Here is a 21,087-nt window from a genome sequence, read left to right as displayed (position 1 = left end):
ATCATTGTCATGAAACAAACAGTTCAAAGACAAAAGCCCAGGACTGAAGCATTTACTACAGTGATGATCAGAGGAAGAGTACGGGAGAAGAGAGAGATGTAGATCAGATACCTGTGAAAGAGTGGAGATTGACTGAAACCCAGGACAAAATCACACTCTAGGATGGATGATTAGATGAATGGATGGATAGATGGATGGATAGATATTCGGATGAATGGATGGTTGGATGGATGGATAGTTAGATAGATGGCTAGATACATGGATGAATGGGTGAATAGATATTTAGATGGATGGATGGTTAGATGGGTGGATGGATGGATGGATGGATAGATATTCAGTTGGATGGATGAATTGTTAGGTGGGTGGATGGATGGATGGATGGATGGATAGATATTAGGATGGATGGTTAGATGGATATATTTTTAGATAGATGGGTGAATAAATGGATTGATATTCAGTTGGATGGATGAAATGTTAGGTGGATGGATGGATAGATATTAGGATGGATGGTTAGATGGATATATATTTTTAGAAAGATGGGTGGATAAATGGATTGATATTCAGTTTGATGGATGGATGGTTAGATAGATGGTTAGATGGATAGATGGATGGATAAATATTCAGATGGGTGGATGGATGGATGGATGGTTAGATAGATGGTTGGATGAATGGTTAGATGGATGGATGGAGGGGTGGATGGATGAATAGATAAATATTTGGACGGATGGATGGATTAATGGATGGATGGATAGATGGATGGATAGGTGGATAGATGGTAAGATGGAAGGATGGATAGATATTTAAGATGGTGGATTTATATTTTGAATGAATACATGTACATTTGGATTGTAGGATATTTGGATCAAAAAATATTCTATAGATGGATGGATGGATGGATGGATTTATGTTTTGAATGAATGGATGTGTAGTTTGATAGATGTATATTTGGATTGTAGAATATTTGGATGGATATTTAGATGCAAAGAAATTCCTCTCGATGGACTAATGGCAGGCTGTATGGAGGGATGATAGATATTTGGATGGATGGATGGATGGATGGATGGATGGTAAGATGGAGGGAGGAATAAATAGATATTTAAATGGATGGATGATTTATATTTTGAATGAGTGGATGTGTATTTGGATTGTAGGATATTTGGAGGGATATATGGATATTTAGATGGAAAATATTCCTATAAATGAACAGATGGATGGATGGATGGATTTATGGATACTTGGAAAAATATTCCGATGAATAGATAGATATTAAAATGGATGGATGGATTTGTGTTTTGAATGAATAGATGTATATTTGGATTGTAGAATATATGTATGGGTATTTAGATGGAAAGATATTCCTATAGATGGATGAATGGATGGATGGATGAATAGATATTTGGATAGATGGATGGATGGATGGATGGATGGATGGATGGATAGATTTTTGGATGGGTGGATATATATATATATGGATGGATGGATTAATGGATATTTAGATGAAAAAAAATATTCCAATAGATAGATGTATATTTGGATGGGTTGATATATATATATATATATATATATATATATATATATATATATATATAGATAAGATAGATAGATAGATAGATAGATAGATAGATAGATAGATAGATAGATAGATAGATAGATGGATGGATGGATGGATGGATGGATGGATGGATGGATGGATGGATTTATGGATATTTAGATGAAAAAAATATAGATAGATGTATATTTGGATGGGTGGATGGATGGATGTATATGCAGAAGAATAGAAGATGGATATATGGATACTTAAATGGAAAAATATTCAGATGGATGGATAGACGGATGGATGGATAGAGATATTAGAATGGATGGATGGATGGATGGATTGAAAAAGTAGATGGATGGATTGATAGATAATGTAGATGGATGGATGGACGGGTGGATGGATAAAGTGGATGGATGGATGGATAAAGTAGATGGATGGATGGACGGATGGATGGATAAAGTGGATGGATGGATGGATGGATAAAGTAGATGGACGGATGGATGGATAAAGTAGATGGATGGATGGACGGATGGATGGATAAAGTAGATGGATGGACGGACGGGTGGATGGATAAAGTGGATGGATGGATGGATGGATAAAGTAGATGGATGGATGGACGGATGGATGGATAAAGTAGATGGATGGATGGACGGGTGGATGGATAAAGTGGATGGATGGATGGATGGATGTATAAAGTAGATGGATGGATGGATAGATAGATAGATGGCTGGATGGATGTATATTCAGGTGTAAAAATATGCATCAGTGTGTTTGCCATCAGAGAGAGCTTCATCATGTATTATTAACAGAGCAGACGATGATATGCAGATTATGTAAATCTCTGCGCTCTGTGTGGATGACAGGAGTGTTTATTCTCTCACAGTAATCACAGTAACAGCTTCACTTCTGCAGCAGTTCAACTGCTTAAATATCCACTGGAGAGCAGATATTAAGATATTCTCCATTATTCCCTCAGCTTCTCCATCTGCTCACACACACACACACACACACTGAAAACTCTCAATTAACACACTTTAACAGCAGAATCACACACTGAAATCCTCATGTAAGAGCTGACAGTGACAGATTCATACTCACTCCAGCTCTCCAGAAACGTATTCATTAGAGCACACATATACAGTCTCGCTGCAGACATAATTAATAGCCTCTCTGTGACGTTTTTATTCTTATTCAAATATTCCTGAGTGATGTTTAACAGAGCATGGAGACTTTTACAGTGTTTCCTATATTACTTTACTTCTGGTAAAAGTCTAGCTTCTCTTAGTTATGCTGTATTCCTTCAATACTAGCGGTAACACTTTATTTTGATGGTCCATTTGAGTATCAGTAGACTGTCTGCTTAATATCTGCTGAGACTGCTCCTTCAACAGACATAGTCAACTTTGCAAGTACATGTTGCACATGTTTATTGTAAAATGTTTACATTTTATTGTAAAACTGCAGAAAGCAGCATCAGTGATACACACACACACACACATGCACACACACAGGCATGCTGCATGTTTAAGTCAGGAGTGTGTATTGATGAGGCAGGGATGTGTTCTCAGGTGTCAGCGGGTTTCCGCGCACGTTCACACACTCCAGAGCCGGCATCAGGGACAGCTTCTGCATCGGCAACTCTGAAAACACACACACACACACACACACAATGAGTGAACAGAGACAGCAGACGTGTGCGCAATAATATGTTAGCTATAGGCAAAAATGTACCATGATTACAGTGTTTCCACACATCTTCTGAAAGTGTGTCTCATATTGTCAGAACTCTACACACACACACACACACACATTGAGCAAAACCCTTCGATTCTCCTGCGTTTGTCCGTGTTTGTTCGCCTGTGTTTGTGCGCGTGTGTGCATAAATGTGCGTGTGTGGGTGTACGTGTGTGTGTGCGTGTATTTGTGCACATGTGTATTTGTCGGTGTGTGTGTGTGTTTGCATGTGCGTTTGTGTGCATGCATGCGTGTGTGTCCTTTCATGTGCCTGTGTGTGTGTGTGTGCGTGCGTTTGTCTGTGTTTGTTTGCCTGTGTTTGTGCGCGTGTGCTTGCGTGCGCATAAATATGCATGTGTGTGTTTGTGTGTGTGTGTGCATGTGTGTGTGTGTGTGTGTGTGTGTGCATGTGTGTGTGCATGTATTTGTGCACGTGTGTATTTGTCGGTGTGTGTGTGTGTGTGCATGTGTGTGTCCTTTCATGTGCCTTTGTGTGTGTGTGCGTGCGTTTGTCCGTGTTTGTTCGCCTGTGTTTGTGCGCGTGTGTGCATAAATGTGCGAGAGTGTGTGCGTGTGTGTGCGTGTGTGTGTGTGCATGTATTTGTGCACGTGTGTATTTGTCTGTGTGTGCATGTGCGTTTGTGTGCATGCATGCGTATGTGTGTTGTTTCATGTGCCTGTGTGTGTGGGTGCGTGCGCTTGTCCGTGTTTGTTTGCCTGTGTTTGTGCGTGTGTGCTTGCGTGTGCATAAATGTGCGTGTGTGTGTACGTCCGTGTGTGCATGTGCAAGTGTGTGCATGCATTTGTGTGTGTGTGCGCATTTATGTGCGTGTGTCTGTGTGTGTGTGTGTGTGTGTGTGTGTGTGCGCCCGTTTGTGTGTGTGTGTGTGTTCAAAACATAATGTTCAGCACAGCACCAATAGATTATAAGCAGAGTTGGTTTGTTGTTCTTCAGGGCTGAATCTGATAAAGTCCTCCAGGTTCAGTTCAGGTCATCTTTCATTTCTAAAAGCATCAGCAGAAGGAGTAATAATACCTTAAATACAACACTGGGGAGAAAATGTCATCTTAAAGGTTCAGTTGGTGTAAAAACACCCCTAAGAGGATCTGAATGAAAATGAAAAGGCAGAGATGTGCAAGCTCAAATTACAGCCGAACACAGAGGAGAAACTCAGCTCTTACAGTCGCTCTGGATCAAAGCGTTGGCTAAAATCCTTCAACTCAGTGCATCTGCGCAGAACTTACTGTGCACAGATGCTGCTCACTTTTACTGCGGCGTTTTCCCATTCATATTTTCCCAAAAGGGATTTGAAAAAGTCTGGGTTAAAGCTTTATAAGCCATGACCGCTATGAGGAGAATCTCAATATTACACACACACACACACTCCCATTCGGAGCACAGTGAGTGACATCTTTTTTTATATTTAATTAATTCTTTAAATGTATTTATATATTTTTTAATATCAGAAAACAATAGTTAAAATTTATACAAGTAATGAATATTTAATTGGTTTATTTATAATTTATAATTTACACTTAATATCACAAAACAGTAAAACTTGACTTACATTTTAATGATTTAGATTTTTTAATTTTCATTCATTCATTTTCTTTTCAGCTTAGTCCCTTTATAAACCAGGGGTCACCACAGCGGAATGAACCGCCAACTTAACCAGCCACACCCCTTCCAGCCACAACACAGTACTGGTAAACACTCATACACACTCATTCACACACACACTCATACACTACAGCCAATTTAGTTCATCAATTCCCCTATAGTGCATGTGTTTGGACTGTGGGGGAAACCGGAGCACCCGTAGGAAACCCACTCCAACATGGGGAGAACATGCAAACTCGAAACGCCAACTGACCCAGCCAGTACTCAAACCAGTGACCTTCTGCTGTGAGGCGATAGTGCTAACCACTGAGCCACCATGTTGCCTCTTACTTTAATTATAATATGCAAAGTTAACAGAAAGTGTTACCAAAATCATTCATTCATTTATTGTGTCAGTGTAGAGTCATTGCAAAAACATCTTAATAAACCAATCACATTAGTTTGGAGGCGGGGCTTTCTGTATGACTGACCAATGGCTGCTCAAAGATGCTGATTATTGAGCATTTCTCTTCTCTTTAGCTTTGACAATGAAAAATCTGATTTCTCTCTCATTATTATCGCTGATCTCCTCCGCATGATTGTGTCTGCTGATGCTGTGAGCTTGTATTGAGAAGCACTGCACTCATGTCAGATTATTATTTATTCAATCTATGATCTGCTTTCATCTTCTGCGACCGCAAGATGGTCACAAAGCTAAGCCGTCGTCATGGAAACCATAATTTAGCGCCTGGGTTTTATTTGTATACAATGCTTTTTCAGGAGTAATGGGAAAGTGAACTGGTTTGAGGCTTTCTGATGCTGATTTCATTCAGTCTTGCAGAGTCTACTGGGGAACACATCCGCTGAAAGCACATCTTTAGCACTGGATTATTAACTTGTGCTTTGCATGAACAAATAAAACACACTAATACACACCATTTGTTTATTATAATGGTGCATGAAGATTATATTTAAATAAATAAATGGTGTTCATTGTAGGGTTGGGTCGATTGATGATGCCATCATTCGATAGACATTATGATGCTGAGCCGGCATCCCAATCCTCCGGCCTGCCCCTGTCGCAGAAGCAACCCGCTCGCAAAAAATACACACTGAGGGCTCGTTTACACTCATACATCTTAGTTTTAAAATGCCATTTTAGAATGAAAACGATCCACATCCACACTAGAGTATCCCCTAGCATTCCCGAACAACTCTCCATCCACACTGGACCACACACACACAAGCACACACTAGCCGCGTTTCCACTATCGCGCCTAAAGCGAGCGAGCCAGGGCAAGCCAAGGCCAGTCGCGTTTCCACTATCACTTCCGGGGCGTAATCGGGCCAAAGCGGGGCTTCCTTGGGGCCAGCGTCCGGCCTTTTTCGGCCCGCCGAATACCTTGGGTCAAGGAGGGCCAACTGGGGCTTCGGGGCGGGGTTACGTACAAAGGCGGAGTTTTCCTGTCAGGTAAAGAGGAGACAAGATGCTTTCTTCCCTTACATTTGTTTTGCTATCGCGCTTGATCAACTCACTAAGAAGAAGAAAAAATAGATAGCTGACAGTACTGGTCAGTTGAGGACACCAGGGCTCTTCTGAACATTTGGGCCGAGGAAAATATTCTGAGGCAAATAGACGGTGTTTGCAGAAATGGTGTTCGGTGTTCTCCATCTTCCAGCTCTCGTAGTGATGCCAGGTTGTGTTTGTGGTTATAATTTGAGTTTTTTGTTCCCGCTGAAGTGGGCGGGTTGTGTGACGGGTTGTGTGACGTTTGATTCGGGGGACGTTCTGGGGGCGGTGTTTGCGTGACGCGCTGCGAGCAACTAGCTCAACAGTGGAAACGTGACATGATTTCGGCCTCATTTCTCAACCTCCCGGGCTATTGGCCCGGCCTGGCCCGATTAAAGCCCTGGCTCGCAATGGCCCGATAGTGGAAATGCGGCTACTCTGTCATGCGACTCTGCAGTACATGCGCATGTCTGAGCTCCAGCAGTCAGTATAGGGTGCTTTGAGCACAAAACCCCAGAGAGCAGTGCACGTTGAACAGTTTATCAAGGATGTAGCGCTGGATGGCGTCTCACTATAGTTGTTAAAGGTGATATTTAGGTAATCTTGTCTCTGTTTAACGAATCTTCGCTCTTTTGAATCTATCAGGTAACGTGTCACAGCGTCAGTACACTGCTTCAGTCTTTCGCTTTCACGCTTGTACTTAATCATTTTAGCTAAACCTCAGAGACTATTGCTTGGTTCCTGTTGGTTGTGCACCTTTTTACCAACCAAGTGTGTTGATGCCATTATACCGACACAGATCACTCTGCCTATTCATGCCAGAGTCCTGCTGAAACAGTGATTGACTGGTGGTGATTTGTGTGTGACTTCTCTTTATTTATTTATGATTTGGTTATGGGTAAAACAAAGACCATGCAGGTCAGGGAGTTGAAACGGTAGGCTACAAATAAATAATTCTTTATTAATTCATTAATTATTCTTTAATAATTAATTCATCACCGCCTACGACGACGATGCCATCGTCCATCGCCATGTTTTACATTGGACATCATACGATGCCAAATTGGTCGACATCGCCCAACCCTAATGCATTGAAAGTTTTTTCATCAAAGAAAATGTCTCTGTTTACACAAAACCATGAAATTGTGTGAGTGTGTGTGTGTGTGTGTGTGTGTGCGTGTGTGTGTTTCTGAGTGTGTGTGCATGAATTTTTAAGATACGATTACAAAAAAAAAGCCAACAAAAAATGTTGGACTTCAGTGTTTGAGTCCCAGCTGGGTCAGTTAGCGTTTCTGTGTGGAGTTTGCATGTTCTCCCCGTGTTGGTGTGCTTCGGTTTCCCCCACAGTCCAAACACATGCGAATTGATTAACTAAATTGGCTGTACTGTATGAGTGAGTGTGTGAGAATGAGTGTGTATGGGTGTTTCCCAGTACTGAGTTGCAGCTGGAAGGGCATCCACTGTGTAAAACATATGCTGGAATAGTTGGCGGTTCATTCCGCTGTGGCAACCCATGATGAACAAAGGACCAAGCCAGAGGAAAATGAATGAATGAAAATGAGTCGGTGATAATGCTGGTGTGTGTGTGCGTGCATGTGTGTATGCGTGTGTGTGTGTGTGTGTGTGTGCATGAGTGCATGCTTGTCTGTGTGTTTGTGTGTGTGTGTGCATGCATATGTGTTTGTGTGTGTGCATGCATATATGTGTGTGTGTGTTTGTGCGTGTGTGTGTGTGCGTGTTTGTGTGTGCTTGCTTGAGTGAGTGTATACAGTACATACTGTGCATGAGTATGTTTGTGTGAGTGAGTGTGCGTCTTTTTTAGTGTGTGTTTGCGCATGTGTGCATGTGTCTGTACAGTGAGCTTGTGCAGGGTTTTAAGTGAATTATTAATACAAAAATACATTTTTCAAGCACACACACACACATGCACGCACACACACACATCAGAGGGTCTGAACTCCACTAACAATAATGAAATCTGAACAAACAGCAGCAGCAGAGCCGTAACAGATCATGACTCTGTGATAGACGGACGTTTCTTTCAGACTTTCTCAACTCTTCATCTAGTTCTGAACGTCTCAGATTTCTCCACATTCATTTCTCCAGCTGCCACCGCAGAGACAACCGAGAAAACTGCACAGATATACTTTGAGCAGGAACATTCAGTCTGTCTGACAGCTTAAGTGTGTTTGACAAAGTCATTATTATAATCATGTCAAGCGGGTACAGATTCTCATTGCTGTGTTACTGCATTACTGTAATGCACATCTTTTATTTCTATATGTGTTTACTGGCTGTTGTCTAGATCAGTGTTTCCCAACCCTGTTCCTGAAGGCACACCAACAGTACACATTTCCCACCTCTCCCTAATCAAACACACCTGAATCATCTTATAACATCAGAAGAGACTCCAAAACCTGAAGTTAATGGGTCAGAAAAGGGAGACATCCAAAATATGTACTGTTGGTGTGCCTCTAGGAACAGGGTTGGGAAACACTGCTCTAGATTACCAGTGTAATGTTGTTGCGAAACATAACATCTCACTCAACCAATCACATGATTCAGTCTGCTGACTGACCAATGGCTGCTCAAAGATTCTCAATTTAGTCCAATTTGCTCATCCACCAATGACGGTTAGGTGTAGGGTTTGGTGCCACGCCTCCTTTTTAAAATCGTTTATTTTCGTACGAATTAGCCACTAAACTGACAAATGTAAAATAGTTACGTTTCCTCGTGAGATTATTCATTCATTCATTTTCATTTTGGCTTTGTCCCTTTATTAATCAGGGGTCACCACAGCGGGATGAACCGCCAACTTATCCAGCATATGTTTTACACAGCAGATGCCCTTTCAGCTGCATACCCAGTACCCATTCACACCCCTTCACAGCGACCTTCTTGCTGTGAGGCGATCGTGCTCTCGTGAGATCAGTGCATGGAGAATAATTTCAGCAAGATCTTATATATTTTTTGGTTCTGTTGGTTGTTCCCTCTTTTGTTTCCTCTATAGTTCTTATTTGTCCCTAACTGTGCATACACAAGGCGGCGAGAGCGTTAAAGTAGCCGGACGTCATTCATTTTCAATGGGAACTAGTGGCGAGGAGCGGTGCGGTGGGTCTTCACCGATGTGGGCGTTGAGGAGAGTTGAAATGAAGTCAACCTTTTTTGGTAATGAAATATGATGCAGATTGGCGGCAAGCAATCGGAGGGTTGAAGTCCAGTGCTTAAGAGGATTCCAGAGAACACAGTCCTGTTAAATTTGGTTCTGACCACAGTTGTTCCCGCGGGTTTGATTATTGCGGTTGCTAGATTTCCAGTTATTTACAATGTTTTCTAAGAAGGACATGCATTAAATAAGTTACTAGCGAGCTACTGATGTGCATTAATGTTTTATGTATTGTGTTATGGCAGCAGAGTGGCTCAGTGGTTAGCACTGTGGCCTCACAGCAAGAAAGTCGCTGGTTCAAGTCTCGGCTTGATCAGTTGGTGTTTCTATGTGGAGTTTGCATGTTCTCCCCGTGTTGGTGTGGGTTTCCTCCGGGTGCTCCGGTTTCCCCCACAGTCCAAATACATGCGCTATAGGGGAATTGATCAACTAAATAAGTATGTTGCAGTAGCGGTTTGAAAATGTACAGATTACTTGTGAAATTGCGCTGAAGTGATGCAGTTTAGTGAACAGCGCTGACCTGTGATCTGGTTTTCCTCTACGCTGATCTGCTTCAGACTCTTCACATCCGTCAGTCGCTCTGGGAAAACACTCAGATTATTTCTGGAGATGTTGATGATCTGCAGATGCTGCGCTTCTCCGATCGCATCCGGCAGCAATGTGAGGACGTTTCCCTGCAGATCCAGCTCTAAACAACACAGATACACAGGAGAAGACTAAATTATTCGTTTACTTGGCTGCCGATAAACCAAATATACATGGTATACTGAAAAAATGCAGAGGAAAAATTTGGACTTCAGTGTGCAAGGGTTCTGTGCGTGATGCATTATAACCTCCTAGGGCTTGAGTGTCCACATATGTGACAGCACATTTGAGCTCTTAAGTGGCTATTTTAAATACTTTAAATGTTTTATATTTAGTTACAGACACACAGTGTCATCCTGCATCTGTTTTACAGCATATGAAATGTCCCAAACACTATCTTTAACAGCCCAAAATGGGGAAAATATTTTTGTTTTTACTGTCTGAGAGTCAAAGCAAGTTCAAAAAAAAAATTCTATGTTAAATCTGCATTAAAAAAATTCAGGAAAAAGAGATTTGTGTAAATTCGGATCACGAGTCCACAAATATGGACATCATTTTTCACCAAAAGTACATCATATGAAAAGATAAAACTTAGGTTTTTATTCTAATTAGGTTTTAATAAGCCCAAATAGCAAAGAGAAATAAAAATGCATGTAAAAGAACACCTTGGGCCTTAAGAGGTTAAGGAAATGTCTGGATTTAGTGTGCAACTTTTCTGGTCGTGATGAATATTTTGGATATGAGTATGAAAAAAAACTTTAACTTTAAAAGTCTAAAAAAGTTTTCAAATTCTGACTTTAGTGTGCAAGGTTTCTGTGCATATCAAATTTTTAGGATACGCAAATTATGATATGATTGCGAAAAAATGCATATGAACAATTTTGCACTTCAGTGTGCAAGGTTTCTTTGCATGATGATTTTTTTGAATACGAAGATGAAAAAGTGCATATGAACTTGGACTTTGGACTAGTGTGTAAGGTTTCTCAACTCAATTCATGTTTATTTATATAGTGCTTTTGCAGTGTAGATTGTGTCAAAGCAACTTAACATAGAAGTTTCTGTGCATAATTTTTTTAGGATATTAAAATAGAAAAAATGGATACAAAAATGTTGAATATTTTGGATATGAATACAAAAAAATACATGAAAAACTCAGATTTTAGTGTGCAGGGTTTCTGTGCGTCACAATTTTTTAGGATAGAAAAATTAGGATACAAATGTGAAAAAAATGCATCCCAAAATTTTGGAATTCGGTGTGCAAGGTTTCTTCGCAATGATGAATTTTCAGGATACGAATACAAAAAATGTGGACTTCAGCAGGCAAAGTTTCTGTGCATAACCAAATTTACATAACAATACGAAAAAAATGCATATAAAAAGTTTGGACTTTAAACTGCAATGTTTTTGTGCAATGAATTTTTGGGATATGAATTTAAAAAAAAACGTATACAAAACATTTTGAACTCTAGTGTGCAATGCTTCTTTCCATGACAAATTTTTAGAGCATGAAAAAATGCATACAAAATATGTGGGCTTCAGCATTCAACGTTTCTGTGCATAATGAATTTTTAGGATATGCAAATTACGATATGATTATGAAAAAATGCATATGAACAATTTTGGACTTCAGTGTGCAAGGTTTCTTTGCATGATGAATTTTTTGAATACGAAGATGAAAAAGTGCAGCATATGAAAACTTTTGGACTAGTGTGTAAGGTTTTTGTGCAATGAATTTTTGGGATATGAATTTAAAATAAAAAACGCATACAAAACATTTTGAACTTTAGTGTGCAATGCTTCTTTCCATGACAAATTTTTAGAATATGAATATGAAAAAATGCATACAAAAAATGTGGGCTTCAGCATGCAAGGTTTCTGTGCATAATGAATTTTTTGGATAATACAAAAAAAAACCGCATATGAATATTTTGGACTTTTGTGTTTCTGGTTTCTGTGCATGACAAATGTTTACAATACAAATACAGAAAAACCAATGCATATGACAAATCTTTTGATTTCAGCATGCAAGCTTTTTTTGCATGACAAATTTTTACGATAAGAACACAAATAAACTGCATACGAACTTCAGTGTGCAAAGACTATCAATGGAAGCCTTGTTTCATGCACTACTATTGTATGCTTTGAGCACCTCCAAAAGTTTTCTGCACGACTCTTGCTTTAGACAGAAGAAATATGAAGAACAACGTATTCATCCAGGTATCACCAGCATGGCTGCGCATACAATAAATCCAGCAGATCTATATGATGATGAAATCTGAAGTTTTCCAAAAGTCTGACCTCTTAGCTGTGTGAAGGTGAGGAAGAACTTGTTGCTCAGAGCTTTAATCTGGTTGTCGGCCAGAGAGATTTTGTGGATGTTTTCAGAGCAGCTGCGGATCATCTTGAAGACTCCGTCGGGAAAGCTGATGAGGCCACAGTCGGACAGATCTGCAGAAGAAAACAAACACTGACTATTAAAATCCGCCTGTTAATACCAGAGCTCTAATTAACAGATTGTGTTTTTCAGAAAGCCGTCGCCTCTGCATAACACCACACTGCAAATAATACATCTCTTACTTTGAGCTTTTGTCTTGTTTCTGAAGGAAATATTAAAACATTCTTAAATTATTAAGCATTTTCTAGACAAGCAAAAAGAGTTGTTGTTTTTTCAGAAATAATAAGTCTAAATTAATTGAGTTTTTCATTAAAATAAGCTAAATAATCCGCCAATGGGGTAAGGGAAATAAATGTTTTTGCTTTTGGCATGTGTTTATTTTGCTTACACCATTGGCTGATTATTTTAATGAAAAGAAAAACACTTGTTTTTGATTTATTTCCAGGTGTAAAGTAAGAAATTACAAATACTCAGATGACTGTAATCGAGTAGTTTTTCTCAGGAATTGTAATTTACTAAGTAGTTTTATAAATGTGTACTTTTACTTTCCCTTGAGTACATGTTTAGTGCAGTCTCTGTACTTTACTCCAGTACTGTTCTTCAACCTGCAGTCACTACTTTATTATTTCTTGTCTATGGGGATTAGAAAAATCAGTCCTGTGATTCCTGTCTAATCAAATCACACACAGAAGATAAATCACATCATAATGGACATGTGCACTTTATAATTGCAGCAAACTGTTTGGAAGCATTAAAAGTGTACAAGAAGACGTCCAAAATCTTTACACGCATTGACCCAGAGACTGTTTAGATGCATGTCACTGATAAGAACATGACCGATGTTTACTGTATGATGACCGAAATGGCCTGAAACACCCAGCAGGTGCAGGACGTCAACATGACGTCAGATTGATGTTGTACCCAATGTCGTGGGGACGTTGCATTTTGTTTGGAAATTAAAATTGGGAAAAACGTCCAACCTAAAATCAACATCTAATGATGTTACAGCTTGATGTTGTGTGAAAGTTACAACTATGACGTCTATAAGATGTTGGATTTTGGTTGCCATACCTGATGAATAAATGTCAGTATTTGATGTAAATTTGACGTTGGTTTAAGATGTTTGCTCGACATTTTTGTCACTTTTCCGACCTAAAATCAACCAAATATCAACGTCATTATTGGACATCAAAATAACCTTGTCCTTAGACGCTGGCTAGACATTGAATTTTGGTCACCTGATGTCACAATCTAAATCTAACCTAATATTAATGTCTTGTATTAATGTATTAGTGTGCCTACTGGGCAATAACTAAATGCACTACAGAATGTTACGTTTACACACATACACAAGTTACATGTAAATCATCAGCTTTTAACAGCGTAATACTCACTACTCTTGTGTACTATTAAAATGGCTACTTTTTACTCGTACTTTGAGTAATATTTACAACAGATACTTTTACTCTACTTGCACTACATTTTTAGGCAAGTGATGCTACTTTTACTTATGTTTTTCATAACTCTTTCCACCACTGTTTATTTCTGAAAACAAGACTATCTTCTAGAAAATACTTCTCTTATTTTTAAGTTATTGAAAGAAAACTCCCTATTTCTATTTAAAAATCTGTCTATTTAGTGACTTTTTAAATTGTACAAGCGGTTAATCCATAAACACGTTTTCTACACTGAAAAAAATGTTTCTGCAAAATTGTTGCAAACAATTTTCATTCATTCATTCATTCATTTTCGTTTCGGCTTAGTCTCTTTATTAATCTGGGGTCGCAGTTGATGCCCTTCCAGCTGCAACCCAACACTGGGAAACACCCATACACACTCATTCACACTCATATACTACGGCCAATTTAGTCCATCAATTCCCCTATAGCGCATGTGTTTGGACTGTGGGGGAAACCGGAGCACCCAGTGGAAACCCACACCAACATGGCGAGAACATGCAAACTCCATACAGAAATGCCAACTGACCCAGCCGAGACTTGAACCAGCGACCTTCTTGCTGTGTGGCAATCGTGCTACCCACAGAGCCACCATGACACCTCACAAAAATTTTTATGTGTTGAATTTAAACAAACAAATTAAATGTAGTAAAGTTCAACTTAATTTGTTTGTATAAATTCAGCCCAAATAAATTTTTTACAACCACTTAAATTCAAGGAATCATCTTTGAATTTTTTTTTCTGTGTGTGTGAATATATATATATATATATATATATATATATCAGGGGTGGCGAACCTGTTTGGCATGATGAGCCAAAAAAAAAAACTTTATCACTGCAAAGAGCCACACAACAGATGCGCAAACAACAGTACATCTGTCACAATAACTTATACACCTAATTATATAACGCAATAGTTTTCATGGATTTAAATTAGCCTACCTCATTTTACTTGACTCAGTGGGACACCTGACATTCCTTGGTTTCCACAATCTTTTTCAGGTCTGGCTCGTATTCAGTTGTGGCTACTCGTAGTAACTCTTTCACATGTGTGTCAGTAAGAACAGAGCGATGCTTTGATTTCACTAGTTTCAGTGTCGAAAAAAGTGATTCACAGACATAAGTTGACCCAAACATTGACAACAGTTTGAGTGCAGCCTGTTTGACATTGGGATATCTCTCAATGGGCACAATCTTCCAAAACTCCACGGTTCCTTCCCTCAGGACACTTTTAAGTCTGTCATCCTCAGAAAGTTCAATCATTTCAAGCTGAGATGCTGCTTCATCTTCCACTAAAGGGGCTTTTAAACAGCCTGATTCAGCAGTGAATGGGTTGATCAGAAATGTTATCTGTTGTCTTTTTTGTCGTAGGTTGGAGAATCTTTCCTCAAAACTTTGCTCAAGATTTTCAAGCAGCGTAGCATACCGTGCAGTACTCCCTTTTACAACCTCTGCTTCTTGTCCACTTGCCTTCAACAAGGTTGGAAAATGTGTGTAGTCTCTCTTTTGTAGATGTGTCTTGAACAGCTTGAGTTTGTTGACAAATGCAAAAACACTTTGCACCAGGTCAGGCAGCATCTTTAACTTCCCTTGCAGATCCACATTCAGTCCATTCAGATAATGCAGCACGTCAACCAAAAAAGCCAAATCTGAAATCCACTGGGGATCATGTAGCTCAGGATAGTCCTTATGTTTCTCTGCGAGGAACAGCTTCACTGGATTCAAAAGCTCAAAGAAACGAGAAAGCACATGTCCTCTTGAAAGCCATCGCACGGCACAGTGAAAAAGCAGATCAGATGGAAGGTCTTCATCAAGTTCATCGATGAGATTTTTGAACTGTCTGTGATTGAGAGCATGTGTGCGTACAAAATTGACAATTTCCAGCACAGGTTTCATAATGTGGTCTAAGTTTAGCTTTTTAGACACCAAGTGCTCTTGATGGATAATACAGTGGAAAGTCCAAAATGCTGGAAAACGGTCGTCAGCTTTACACAGCCCTACAAGACCTCTCTCAGATCCCAGCATGGCTGGAGCTCCGTCCGTGACTATGGCTGTTAGTTTTGATAACTGCAGATTTGCTTTCTCAACAACAGTCATCAGTGTCTCTTTCAGATCGATGCCACGAGTTCTGTCTTTCAGCGGCACTATGTCAAGCAACTCTTCCCTAATTGTGCAGTCTTCTGACACAAACCGTACAAATATTGCCAATTGTGGCTTGTCTTGAACATCGCAGGACTCATCCAACGCAATGCTAAAATACTGGCACTTCTGAAGATCTGACAGTAAATGTGTTTCTACTGAATTGTCAATGTCCGATATTCTCTGTTCAACAGTGTGTCGTGACAGTTGAAGGTCCTTTACTGAACGTTTCAAATTTTCATTTTCGGGACAAAGAATAGCAACAGCATCACTGAGGCACTTTTTAACAAATTCTCCTTCAAGGTATGGCTTTTTTGCACGAGCAATGTTCCATGCTAGCTGATATGATGCTAATGTGACCGTCTCTGAATGCTTAGTAAATTTTCGGAAAAGCTGAGTTTGCTTTTCTGCCTGACCTTTCAGTGTCTTTACCTTGTGCTTGCGAAGTTCACTGCCTTTGGGAAATTCCCGGGCTACGGCAGAATGGAGAGAGGTGAAATGGCGCTCGAGATTTGAAGCCTTAAAATGTGACAACGAAGTCTGGCATATCAAGCAGAATGGCTTTCCATTTCTTTCAACAAAAAAATATAAATCCTCCCATTCAGATAAAAATGTTCTGCGCTCATCTTCATATTTCCGCTTAGCTGTGCGCTTTCCTGACTCTGCCATGACGATTGATATTAACGAACTGCACGTCACTCGTGTTGCGCCCCAATCACACGGGGCTTCAGTGTCAACCCTTGACTGAAGGCGTGTCTGAAGTTAGAGCTGAAACGATCGTCATAGAAGCGTCAGAAAATGAAATTCAGTCAGCAATAGGCCACTTTCTAGCAGGTGTATTTGCATACAGCGATCTGATTGGCTGACGCGTCCGTTGGCGCTTGAAAAGTTGAGCTACTCCCAGCTTCTGCAGCGAGCAAGGCTGAAGCCCCGTGTGAATGGGGCATTAGTCAATTGGTTAATGTATGTTAATTCGCGCGAGAGGTTGAGCCGCACAAGAGCAGTAAAAGAGCCGCAAGCGGCTCGCGAGCCGCGGGTTCGCCACCCCTGATATATATATATATATATATATATATATATATATATATATATATATATATATATATATATATATATATATATATATATATTCCACAGGGTGCTTTACAGTAATATATTTGTGTATATACATTGGATTAGTCAATATCAAAGACATAACTAATAATAACCTAATCGAAACAAAATGAGTTCACTTAAATGAATATGTTGGGGAAAAATATTAAATAACATTTTAATACACAGGAAAAATGAAAGAGAAACATAAAAAAAATATGAGTTTGTCATTTTTGTTTTATTTAAATGCTTTATCTTTTCATTCCTAAAGATGTTCAATGAGCAAACTCTCATATCTTTTAATGGATATAACTGTTTAATAAAACTCCTTTGTTGAAATGCACCAAAACTATTGTCAACATTCACTGAGAAATGGATAAAAACATTCATTTTCAAAATAGGGTGTACTCGTTTATGCTGAGCACTGCACAGCTTATATATATCCTATAGAGCTTATATATTTCCTATATAGCTTTTATATATATATGGTGTTTTATTTTATCTCTTATTTTATTCCACAATTTATAATCTTTTCTTTTTTAAAGTCACATGAGCATTTCACTGCATATCGTACTGTGTATGACTCTGTATGTGACTGATAAACTTTGATTGCATTTGCAATCACTCCTAAAATCAGTGTGAATGCAGTCAGACTGACGGACGGAGATGAATGGGTCATTCTGAGGCTCTGGATGGTGTGTTTGTGTAATCAGAGGTGCTGCTGCACAATAACACTGATTGCCATGAGCCTTTAATTACTCTTGACTGATTTGAGGATCTGCAGAAAATGACACTGATAAAGATCAGACGTGTGGGATTTATGGAGTCTCTCAGAGCAACAGCGCCATCTGCTGAACACAGGCCTTTATGGCTGAAACAGCACTCATTCATTTATTTTCCTTCAGCTTAGTCTCTATTTCAGCGGTCGCCACAGTGGAATGAACCGCCAACTATTCCAGCATATGTTTTACACAAAAGGAATCGTATAAAATGGAAAAAAGTCACATTTAACGTTCACCAGAAGTTTATCAGTATGGGAGGAAACACTAGCTCCACATATACCCTTAGGGTGTGATGTCTACATTACAAATATTGTCAGAAGTATGAAAAAATATGGCTCATATTCCTCAAAACAAACACAGAATTAGGCGGCGCTCTCATGTGGCTACCATTGTAAACTGAATGCTACCTGGTGGTCATGTGTGGTATTGCAGCCAAACGCAACCTTAACAAAATCTCAGTTTTGGTGATATCAACTTTAAATTTGGAATATAATTGGTTCAGATATTTACTTAGATTTGCATCAAATTTAGGCTAAACAGGTTTTGTAAAAATACATATTTTCTGTAATATATTAATATATACATTTATTGGTTTATTATTATCATAAACATAAAGGCACATACATTTTTGTTGCATTAAACTTTTGTGAACTTTTTCACTTCAGCTACAATGTCTTCTTTTAAAATGAGACCAAGCTTAAATATATGTACCAAAGCGGTCATTTAAATTGAACATCTCAAACGTGATATTTTGATGTGTTATTTTGGTTGTTTTTGGTTATTTTTAGGTTTTACAGACCCAGTGAGTCTCTGCCCTCCTCCATGGTGTCGTTGATCCTGCGGGCCACTTTCGCCACGGCCTGCGCCATCCTATTGGGTTCGGGTCTGATGGAGATCTGAGCAGCGATTGGTGGATCAGCGGCGTCTCTAACTCATGCACAGGAAGTCACAGGTAACAGCCAAACAGCTACTTCCTGCCAGAGCGCACAAACATGCAGTGATGTCATAAAGGTATGTCTCATTAATATCTGTAGGATCAGTACAGTTGTTGAAGACTAAATTATTCACCCTGTATAGTTTTCCTAGATATTTTGCACACTTTTCACAGTATTATGTTTTTTTTCTCTGGAGAAAGTGTTATTTCATAAGAATAATTAAAAACTGCTAAGGTCAATAATATTAACTTTGTTATTTTTTTTTAAATTGATACAGAACTACTGTTGTAAAATTACTTATTTAACCTAACAACATTAAGCTGAGTACTAATATCTTAAAATATTATGTATTAAATTTTATTGTAATGCAGGGCATGGATGTGTAAAGTAAGAATACTGTGGAAGTTTAACCATAAACATACTATAGTTAACGAAACTTGAATAAATCTGTGATTCTACAGTTGCTATGGCAACAGAACAACTATTAATTGATCAGTTATGGTGATTCTATTGTTGCCATGGCAACAGAACAACTATTAATTGATCAGTTGTGGTGATTCTATAGTTTCTATGGTAACAGAACAACTGTATTATTAACTGATCTGTTGTGGTAATTCTACAGTTGTTATGGTAACAACTATAGTAATGGATCTATTGTGATGATTCTACAGTTGCTATGGTAACAGAACAACTATTGTAACTGATCTTTTGTGATGATCCTATAGTTGCTAAGGCAACAACAACTTGTAATTGATTTGTTGTGGTGATTCTATGGTTGCTAGGGTAACACAACAACTACAATAATGTATCTGTTGTGGTGATTCTACAGTTGGTATGGTAACAGAACAACTATAGTAATTGATTTGTTGTGATGATTCTGTAGTTACTATGGTAACACAACTGTATTGATCTGTTGTGGTGATTCTATAGTTGCTGCGGTAATACAATGACTACAGTAAGTGACCTGTTGTGGTGATCCTATAGTTGCTATAGTAACAGATATTAGTAACAACAAATATATCAATTGATCTGTTGTAGCGATTCTACAGTTGCTATGGTAACACAACAACTGTACTGATCTGCTGTGGTGATTCTATAGTTGCTATGGTAACACAACAACTAGTAATTGATTTGTTGTGGTGATTCTATGGTTGCAAGGGTAACACAACAACTGTATTAATTTATCTGTTGTGGTGATTCTATAGTTGCTATGGTAATACAACAACTGTACTGATCTGTTGTGGTGATTCTACAGTTGCTACGGTAACACAATTACAGTAGTAATTTATCTGTTGTAATGATTCTATAGTTGCTATGGTAACACAATTGTACTGATCTGTTGTGGTGATTCTACAGTTGCTATGGTAACACAACTGTATTAAATGATTTGTTCTGGTGATCCTATAGTTGCTATGGTAGTAGAATAACTATTCATTGGTCTGTTATAGTAATTTTATAGTTGCTATGGTAACACAACAATAAAATAAGTTATAGTTTTCTACAACTATAGAGTATATTATACTACAAAACACCACAGTTTACTGTATTTAAAACGAAAGTGTACCACAATATTTATATATTACAGTTTATCAGTTCACAATAATAGACGCAGTATGCTGAATCATTTATTAAGAGAGAGTTGTAGATACTATAATATATACAGTATAATACATTTTACTATAGTATGGTTAAAGTAGTATTCTATCATGTATGAATCTGCATTCGTCAGCTGCTAAAATTAGCTCACACACAACAGATGACACAGCAGAAGCGGAGCCATTCTGCTGTTTCTGTATTCATACAAGCACCATACACACACACACTGGGGTTATTAATAGCCTATTAGATATTAATAAAGTGTTTAGTCGTCTGGTAAACCTCTCAGTATTATTAATCTCGCTGTATTATTGTTCAGAGTGACGTCATGCCATTCATTTACTAAAAGCCTTAAAGCACGAGCCGAATACGTTAAACAGAGTCAGTAAAGTAAACCCTCACATGCAGAGCCTCACCGTCTCCATTCAGCGAATCGTCGAGTTTACTATGAGTGTGCGTGAATGAATGAGAGAAGTTTCTGTTTTATGTGTGTGTGTGCGTGTGTGTGTGTGTGTTTCTGGAAAGCGACAGCGAAATACTACATGCTCACACACACACA

General features: G+C 38.8%; 1 protein-coding gene across 3 annotated transcripts; it reads right to left on the bottom strand.

The window, feature by feature from the left end:
• Positions 1–2,939: 2,939 nt before the first annotated feature.
• Positions 2,940–21,087, bottom strand: lrrc20 (leucine rich repeat containing 20). Of its 3 annotated transcripts, none has more exons than XM_056470145.1 (5): positions 20,931–21,087; positions 18,797–18,971; positions 12,431–12,580; positions 10,068–10,235; positions 2,940–3,177 (listed from the first exon to the last, which is right to left on the bottom strand). In XM_056470145.1, the coding sequence occupies exons 2-5, from the start codon at positions 18,864–18,866 to the stop codon at positions 3,062–3,064; spliced, it is 504 nt and encodes a 167-aa protein (XP_056326120.1). In that variant the 5' UTR covers positions 18,867–18,971; positions 20,931–21,087; the 3' UTR covers positions 2,940–3,061. The 3 variants fall into 3 exon arrangements, with proteins under 3 accessions (XP_056326120.1, XP_056326119.1, XP_056326118.1); XM_056470144.1 differs by having other exon boundaries at positions 20,945–21,087; XM_056470143.1 differs by having other exon boundaries at positions 18,797–18,893; positions 20,945–21,087.

This window comes from Danio aesculapii, chromosome 12 (assembly GCF_903798145.1).
Source record: "Danio aesculapii chromosome 12, fDanAes4.1, whole genome shotgun sequence".
Classification (NCBI taxonomy): Eukaryota; Metazoa; Chordata; class Actinopteri; order Cypriniformes; family Danionidae; genus Danio; species Danio aesculapii.
This window is presented reverse-complemented; position numbering and strand designations above follow the sequence as displayed.

Coding starts and splice junctions, on each gene's coding strand:
- lrrc20 (XM_056470143.1), bottom strand. Junction 12,581..18,796: donor GGAGGGCAGAGACTCACTGG/GTCTGTAAAACC, acceptor TTTCTTCTGCAG/ATCTGTCCGACTGTGGCCTC. Junction 10,236..12,430: donor CACCTTCACACAGCTAAGAG/GTCAGACTTTTG, acceptor TGTGTTGTTTAG/AGCTGGATCTGCAGGGAAAC.